Below are 9,178 nucleotides of genomic sequence, written 5' to 3' on the forward strand. Positions count from 1 at the left end.
AAAACCAGAAAAAGATTATTTGGTAGTGCATCAAATGCTAAGCCACTTTTTACGCTTTTTCACCGACAATAATTTAGTTTTATCACATTGATAGCTAATAACCGTCGGAATATTGAAAAATCTAGTGTTGGAAATTTTCCATATTTTTCCGAAAAAAAGAAAAAAAGTTTTCATTTCATGATTAGTCTAATTTTGTTTGCAAATTTAAATAAAGCTCGGCATTTTCGCCTCATTTTTCGAATCTAAAAGTAAACCTAAACCTTTAGACTAGCTTTAAACTGATTAACAATGCTGTAACACTATTAATGTTTTGTAGTATGTTTACTGTTATTAGACGTTTTATATCGATAAAAAGTTTAAAAAATTAAAAACCCTTAAAAAGTAATTTATGTTTCAATATTTTATTTTTCCGATTTGCAGAAAATTTTCCGGAAATTTTTCCCCTTTTTATTTTTCCGGAAAATGAACAACACTAGAAAAATTTAAGACTAGAATCTCTTTTGCTACTCCTACGACAAGTGTTTAAACAACATACTCGCCCCATATTTCAAATTTGAAATTTTCAGTCGCCTAAAACTTTTAAATAACTGTTATGGCGACCACCACTTCTATTTTCTGAGACTTTTAACTATTATTTTTAATACGAGATGGCGCTGTAATTGGACTGAAAACAATTTGGTCCAAAACCATTATAAAATGACGTCAATGGGAGCTGGCTTATAAGACTCTATAATCCTCGAAATCATGGCTCAAACAAAATTTGGAAATCTTTAACTAATTTATTGGCTTATCAAGGAATAGTTCAGCACAGAGTCCACTAGTGTATAAATATGCAAGACGAAGTTGTAGGTGGACGCCAGTATCAATGTCGGAAATAAAATGGAATAAAACAATAGGAAGTGTCATACTTATGATAATGATGTTCCTTGTGCTAGTACGCAAGTCTATTTTTGTTAGTGGTTGTGTTAGTGGGGTGTTATATGGGTCCTAATGAGTAGAAAATGTCCAACGAACATGGGTCTTTAAGTGCATCGTTTCGTAGATATGGGCTCTCAAAAAAACTACCCCAAAAACAGGTACACTCTTTTTAAAAAGTCTTCGACAGGTGAAATTTTTGCCCTCTTTTTAATTCTGCTAGAAAACTATAATAGATAGATCGATGAAACCAATTGCAACTATTATTTATTTTCCAATATCTTTCGTTATTTATCGGTTTCGTCCGCCAAAAATTAATAGTTTTGGCGGGTACCGTCAAAACTCATTTTTGACAACTTTTTAAATATTGGCTCTACGGCACTATTTCGCGCGTTTTTGAATTCACAATGGTCGATTCATACTTAGAAAGGGGAAAAATTTTCCCTCTACAACCAACGGTTGAGAAGTTATCGCGTTTACTAACTTTCGTCGAAGTTGCGTTATTAATAATCGCTTGATGCATTTTAGGTGTTTCCGAATTTCGACGAAAGTTTGTAAACGCGATAGCTTCTCAACCGTTGGTTGTAGAGGGAAATTTTTCCCACTTTCTAAATATGAATCGACCATTGTGAATTCAAAAACGCGCGAGTCAGTGCCGTAGAGCCAATATTTAAAAAGTTGTCAAAAATGAGTTTTGACGGTACCCGCCAAAACTATTAATTTTTGGCGGACGAAATCGATAAATAATTATAGTTTTCTAGCAGAATAAAAAAGAGGGCAAAAATTTCACCTGTCGAAGACTTTTTAAACAGTAATAATAATCATAATAATCAGCTAGGCTAATACCCAAGGCACCACCTTAGGCCTAAGTCGTCGAGCGACTTTTGAAGCCATTAATTCAGGTGGCCGGGTTACAATGCGTAGGAGGGTGGTGGCCAGCCCTGCATACCACGCGTTCGAGCCAACAGCTCCCTACACTAACTATTACCGTTAACCTCAACAAGTTTTTATGGAAGGGGAAACCGAAGATTTCGGGGGAAAACCCCTTAAACCAGTGGGGAGAGAACTTGCTAACTCAACGCAGAAGGAGTAGTTCCGAGTTTTCATCCAGTGCCACAAGCTGGGATCGAACCCGGCTCCTCTTGCTGCGAGGCGAAAGTGCTAACCACTCCGCCACCCCACTACACAGCCTTCAAACTGACGAACGATATTCTTCCTTGAACCAAATTGTTTGTATAAAATCATCAGCTTGTTTTATCAGTGAAGCGACAAAATTAATAACAAATGACAAAAGTTCATTATTGAGATTTTACAACTTAAGTCTGACATTGAATACAAGCAAAGTATTGATACTGTTCCAATAAAGATAAAATTAGATTTTTGTCAGATATTCGTCACAAATCTTTTTAATAATTAAAATTGAAGATGCAAAGGCATTTCTTAGTTCACACTTTTATAAGAATAGTTCAAAATGACCAGCTCTAACTCTAATACAAGCGTAAGCTGGTCGTAGAAATGATTCACGTACTCGTTCAAAAATTCCAGGCATGTTACGAATCGCCACGCAACCTTCAATTTTGTGTTGTCGCAAGTCCTCAACTTCACATACTTCTGTCTTGTACACTAAATCCTTCAGATAACCCCAGAAGAAAAAATTGCGTGGTTAAAATCTGGAGAAAACGAAAACTTTTTAGAAAAAAAAAGGTCTAAGTAAATGATCGTCAACAATGCGACACGTTCAGCAGCGCTCATCGGACTCACCGATTAGTAGACATCGGTTTCCTATTGTACGCTTTTTCGCGTTTCCGGTTTTGACGTCACGATAGTCATCGGTTACTCAACGAAGTCATCGGCTGGAAGAGTCGGTTTTTCCTATGACTGACGTAAAACTACTATAAATGCTACGCCATTTTAAAAACTGGAGAACTGTAGGCTCACGCCTACTACCCCTGCTACTACTTAATTTTCTGGCGTCACCGTTAAAAACAACTAAAGATAGAAGCTTCAATAAATCCTAATCCAAGGAAATCGCCAAGAAGTAATATTTCCAGGACCTGCAAGTCACTTTTTATATATTGCTTGATAAAATAATGCAATTTTTCAACTTTACGGCAGCAACAAGCGTTCCCTTTTAACCAGATACATACTAAGGCTTGGCAAAAACACGACGTTCTGTTTACAAGTAAAAAGTTTCCATTATTTCAACAAGCACTATATAAACTATAACTTGCTTGTACTAGCTCTCGGAAATATTACTTCTTTGCGATTTCCTGGGAGTATGATTTATTTAAGCGCCTATTTGGTTCAAAGAAGAATATCGTTCGTCAGTTTTAAGGCTGTGTATCGGTTTTTAGGTAGCTTTTTGAGAGCCCATAGCCCTAAACAAAGCGCTTATGGACAAGTATTCAGAAAGCAGTGGCGGATACATATGGGGGGGGGGCACCCCCCCTTGACATGTGACTTGAGGATTTATTACACCCATAGCTCAAGATGTCTTTTAACACCTCCCCCTTGAGTTTTTTCTGTATCCGCCACTGACAGAATGAGCCATAGAACACGCCCCTGAATTTTTGACATACTTAGCGGTAATTAGGGTATTGTACAACCTTTGAGACACAAATAAGCGTTTCACAAAATGTTTCGGGCATTGCTCGTTTGAAAGGGCCACAGAATCGTTCGAATTTTCAGTGTGGGTCTACGGATTAGGTGCTTCAATAAAACATCTTCAAGGAAATCGCCAACAAGTAATATTTATTAAGGGCCAATAAAACACAAGGCTTTATTATCACTGTTATCCACTATTTATTGAAAATCCTTTTTAATACAGACAATTGAAAAACGTTGAAGCTACGGATGCCTATTTGACTTATTAGACAAACGATCTAAGTTTGCGTTTTCTTAATGACGTGAGCGCAGTCGTATTTGCCTCTGACAACTCGGTGTTTAACACCGGGTACGTCTTTGCACCTGCCTCCTTGCACCAAGATGACGTTGTGCTCCTGCAGGTTGTGTCCTTCGCCCGGGATGAAAGCGATGACTTCCTTGCCGTTGCTGAGGCGAGTCAAGACGCACTTCCGGTTGGCGGAGTTCGGCTTCTTGGGCTTCTTGATCAAAGTCTTGAGGACGATACCCTTCATTTGAGGCTTACCGTCCATTGGTTTGGGCTTTTGCCTTTTTTTCGGTATGCCCCTGGTGTGCAATCTCCACAGGTAGGCCGTAGACTCTTGTTTCTCCGGGCCGTAATACGGGATATTGGCCACGCCCCTCTTAGAAAGTATGTCCGGACACGCCCGCAGAATGGGCTGACGGATGAGGCCGCTTATCAACGGTCTGATGGGAACAGCGGGTGGAGAAAGACATCCGAACATGCGTCCAATCGGTGTCTGATCTGAAATATGCAATTAGGAATCAATTTCTGACCTTGCCATAAAAAGTGGTTTTATTTTGGGTACAAACAAGCATTTATTTTGGGTACAAACCAGAATTTATTTTGGGTACAAACAAGCATTTATTTTGGGTACAAACAATTAGTTATCTTAGGTACAAACCATAATTTATTTTGGGTAAAGATAAAATTTATTTTGGGTACAAACCAGAATTTATTTTGGGTACAAACAAGAATTTATTTCGGGTAAAAAAAAAGATTTATTTTGGGTACAAAAATTAACAAGCATTTATTTTGGGTACAAATAAAAAGTGAAATAGATTTTTTAAAGGAGAAGGCGAATAATCTCTTGACCAGTTTCTCTAAAATTCATTGGTAAAAACTGGCAATAAAACCGACTTAAACTCGATTTTATGGTTAAGTGTGACGGTGGCTATAAGAAAGGACTGTTAGAGGGAAGACCACTTACTCGTGTGTTTGAAAATGTTCAAGAATGATTTTGAAAAAAACGACGTTAAAACGGCCGCCGACATTTTTGGTGACTTTCTATAATACCTGAAAAATTAAGAAATTGTCATAGTGTAAATCAAAAAATTACAATAGATATCAGCATAAGTTCTTAGTCTTGCCTTGTAAAGAAAATAGATGTTAAAAAACGCCCATAACTAACGCCAAAATTGACAAAAATTATTGTTCCCGTAATAAGCAAATTCCACAATCGCATCGCCATCTATCGGCATTAAAAATAACTAATAGGGTGGCCTAGGCTGACGTCATTGGTCACTGAGGCGTGATGAAAAAGCACGAAGTCGTAATGTGAAACTCTCATAACGCGTCACCATGGACGAACTACTGTAATTCGTCCAGGGCGTCAGTCGCGTCACCTTGGTTCCAGCGGAATAATGGGGCCGGATAAAAGGAGACCGACACTGGTATTTGTACGTTCAGTAACTCTCAGTGATGAGTAACCGCGGAAATAAATTTTACAGAATATGATTTGTCTCGCATCTGAATTTTCTCGAAAAACTTTGGTTAATAATGGATTAGGCTTGAAATGGAAATACATCGAAATTGGGAGCGCCTTAATAGTCTTGTAAATTAATATTATCAAATCTGAAAATTTACGAGATTTGGTAAATAATTCACTAACAAGGAGAGTACCCGAGGGGTTTATTGCCGATTTTGTTCCAAGTCGGGCGTAATGTAGGCCTATATGAGGTATGAAATTTCCCAAAAGGAGACGTTGCACTACCCATTCCATTTGCCATGGCAACCGAAAATGTTTTCACCACTTAAAACAAAAATAAGATTTTTTCCTTATTTTACACAAAAATGGTTACAATTTTACCCAAAAAATGTTCCAATTTACCCAAACTTGATGAAATTTACCTAAATGTGGTCCAATTTACCAATTTCGTGATTTTCAAATTTTTTCAAAAAATTTCGTAGCTGTAAAACCGAGAAAGTCCCTTGCTTTTTTAAATTGAGATTTATTTGTTTTAAGTGGTCAAAAACACTTTCGGTTGCCATGGCAAATCGAATGGGTAGTGCAATGTGCAACGACTCCTTTTGGGAAATTTCATATCTCATATAGGTCTACATTACGCCCGACTTTGAACTAAATCCGCAATAAACACCTCGGGTACTCTCCTTGTAAGCTCGAAACTGAATATAATCGAAAGACTTAAGTTAATAATGGATTAGCATCGAAAGTGAAAAGCACCGAAAGCGATGTGTTTATCTTTTGGTTTAAATTATAGTAATTTAATTACAGACATCGGACCCCCATTCCACAAATCACGGTGAAATACTAATGAAATAATACCGAACATCTCTTCGTGATAGCAGATCCGACCAATCAAATTCTAAAGATCGGGTAAATTACTGCGTCGCTTCAATGGTTTTGCCCAAAAAAGGAAAAAACTCATTATTATAATTTGAACACATCGCTTTTCACTTTCGGTGTATTTCCATTTCTAGACTTATTATCCAAAGAATTTCGATGAAATTAAGAAAATTATTTGGGAGCTTAGAATTTCTTTGTTAATTTCGATATTATTCCTATTCGTGAAAAATAATTTATAGACTATTCTGCGCCCACATCAATCAAACCACTCGAAATAAATTTCCTTAGATTAGCCCAGTACATCTTATGGAGATCAAATTTCTACTCTGTCGGGTGTCCAGCTTTATCCAAATTAACACCGGTAAAATACACGGAAATATTTGGCATTTAAAGTGGTAACTAATTTCCCAACGACCCCGCTGCAATACAGAAACAATTTAAAAATTTTGCCTAATATATAACATTTCCAACGCGAATTCATTAATATATCCCACTATAGTTTTTGGAATATTCTTGAATCAATTATATCAAAAATAATATAGATCTCAAAACGTCTATATATTATTATTATATTGCAATCGCCACTTCGTTGGTAAATTAGCGGTTGTATCCTTTTGGTAAATAATAAGCCATTTATATTACAAATATAACCTATAAAACGGAACAAACAAGGTTTAATGTGAGTTAATTAGATATCAAAACACAACAAAGTATAAAATTTTAATTAACATTTAAAAAACTTACAGCTTTATCGTTTCTCATTACTGCACGTTTTCGTGAAGCCTTTGCTGCATTATGCCCTCATGAAGAACAGGGCTGCCAATTTTAAACAATACATTGCCAGAGCGTGACTTCACGAGGCCGTGTTCGAAATTGTAACAATGCTTATAAAACGGTATTTTGCTTACGCCTGAATACTATTTTATAGCTAGTCTCTGGCTAATTTCAAAACTGTCTTCACCAAATAAAATGTTTGGAAGTTGGCTTATGCGAGTGACTAAAAGTAACATCAGCTCTTAATTTTTTGATTCCCAAATTGTTTTGACCAAGGATGAGTTCTATGCTGGTAGCTCTCACAACTAAAAGTAGTTTTTCAAGTAAAAGACAAATGAAATAACCTAAGTATTATAGTAGCATATTCTTAATCGAATTGGCACGAACCACCGTTAGTCTAAAGGTTGAGAACTCTATGGAACGAGAAGAAAAAGAGTCTAGATGGCACTGCGGCGCCACGCTCTTCCGATTTTGATCCTATTAGCTAGCGTCTGCTTTGGTCAAATTAGAGAGAAATGCCTAAATCGGTGCATCGTTATTGCTGTATTTAACACAAAACCGTATAAAATTGGAATACAATTTAGTCTTAACGTTTTATAGCTTCTATTTCATACATCATATCCCTCTAATACACATAATTGCGTACCATAAAAGTCCTTACGCTGCGGGCTGCCCAGCCTGCCAAACGCTGTTATTACCTTTCTAGTTTTCTATGGCTATCAAAAGAGGGCGTAGCGGTAGCTTTCGGTTGCGAATACAATTTACGACTAACCAACAAAAGAATTTGAAAATTTTAATGTGTGGAATTTTCACCTGTACAACTTTCAATTTCCCCTATGCTCTTAGTTGTAAAGTCTGTTTTGTGCTCTACATCGTTAAGACTTTGATAGGTTTAGAGACCACCTCAATGATATAAGAAAAGCAACAGCCAAAAATAAAATAACCCATAATTTCAATCACACCTACCAGGCTACCATATCAATTACCGTCATGAAAAATACCACCGCATTGAATAAAATATATTAATTAATAATTTTGCCACTGAGTTCTTAGTTTTCTTAGCTTTATAATTTTCATGGGCTATGCTTTTTTGATTTGCCTGCCACGTGGAATCATCTTCACTTATTAGTGTTTCCCCGTCCGCGTAACTATGACATTGCTCTTACAAACGTATTTGGGTTTTGGTCGTCGTGTAGGGTCCCTTAGCGCTACGACCAAAAACCAGCCAACTAACCAACCCACTACCGCAAGGGGTTTTTGTGCAAGCATTTTTCGTTTCTTTCTCATTTCGGTTTTTTCCGCCCGTATTAAGTCCCCATCACGATTATTGCGAGCTTCGTCCTTTTTGGAAGTTTTCATCGTCTTTGACCTATAATAGGGACTTGGCAGTGCTACGTCACAGTTTTTTTTCAATAGGTTTTATTGTGGGGAGAAAATATGACCACAATGGCGGCCTTGGCCAAAGCTACGGAGTGCCAAGTCTCTATTGCTGTTGCATTTTCGATGACGCTCGGGATCTATGACGTCAGAGGCGCTAATCTCGAGCAATCAAATGGAAAATGCTAGTATAGAGTGTTGTCCTCTGAAACCCTGCGACGTCACCATTGTAATTTGCCTATTGATAAAAAACGGTAACTGTCATGGTGGCCACTATTAACACTACAGCTGTGACGTTACAAGTTTTCAAAATCGTATCAGACGACAACACTCTATATTTTATAAAATTAACCACTTATGACATTCCCAGCACTCTGGGAACAATCAGAGCAGCTCAAATAAAAATGCCTTTAGTTTTTCTAAAAATCGATTGTGTTTATTATTTCTACGCGTTTTATATTATATTAATCTAAATGTAACGTAATCTAATCTACATTACTCCAAAACACCGTGAAAAACTAGGACCAATCGATTGAGGACAACAAATGGCGTAATCCGCAACCAATGAAACTGGGAACCTCTGCTACGTTTAGTCGCCGGGAGTAGTGGCTCACTCCTGTAATCCCAGGCGTCCGGGAGGCAGAGTTTGTGCAAGGCCGTGTGTGGACGACTACCAATCCCCCAACGGGTGGTCGGGATACTTCCGCCACGGGTGTCCCCACCCCTGTCCCCACGTATCCCCCCGTTGGCGTGGCCGTTACACATATCTCACCCTGATTAATCAGTTATTGTGTGTGCGGGTGTCTAAGGCCTCGGGTCGACACCGATGTTTGTGTATCTCAAAAAAAAAAAGCTACGTTTAGTCGCTTTTGGCACAAGGA

The 9,178-nt window shown here is 37.7% G+C and overlaps 1 protein-coding gene across 1 annotated transcript; it reads right to left on the reverse strand.

Moving 5' to 3' along the window:
- Positions 1-3,693: 3,693 nt before the first annotated feature.
- Positions 3,694-7,012, reverse strand: tko (30S ribosomal protein S12 technical knockout). The gene is made up of 3 exons (XM_090177975.1): positions 6,891-7,012; positions 4,770-4,855; positions 3,694-4,303 (listed from the first exon to the last, which is right to left on the reverse strand). The coding sequence occupies exons 2-3, from the start codon at positions 4,831-4,833 to the stop codon at positions 3,798-3,800; spliced, it is 570 nt and encodes a 189-aa protein (XP_090034101.1). The 5' UTR covers positions 4,834-4,855; positions 6,891-7,012; the 3' UTR covers positions 3,694-3,797.
- Between the last annotated feature and the right edge of the window lie 2,166 nt (positions 7,013-9,178).

This window comes from Leiobunum rupestre, chromosome 6, assembly GCF_980474605.1.
Source record: "Leiobunum rupestre chromosome 6, qqLeiRupe1.1.hap1, whole genome shotgun sequence".
In the NCBI taxonomy this organism is placed as follows: Eukaryota; Metazoa; Arthropoda; class Arachnida; order Opiliones; family Sclerosomatidae; genus Leiobunum; species Leiobunum rupestre.

Coding starts and splice junctions, on each gene's coding strand:
- tko (XM_090177975.1), bottom strand. CDS start 4,833: ATGTCGGCGGCCGTTTTAACGTCGTTTTTTTCAAAATCATTCTTGAAC. Junction 4,304..4,769: donor GAACATTTTCAAACACACGA/GTAAGTGGTCTT, acceptor TGCATATTTCAG/ATCAGACACCGATTGGACGC.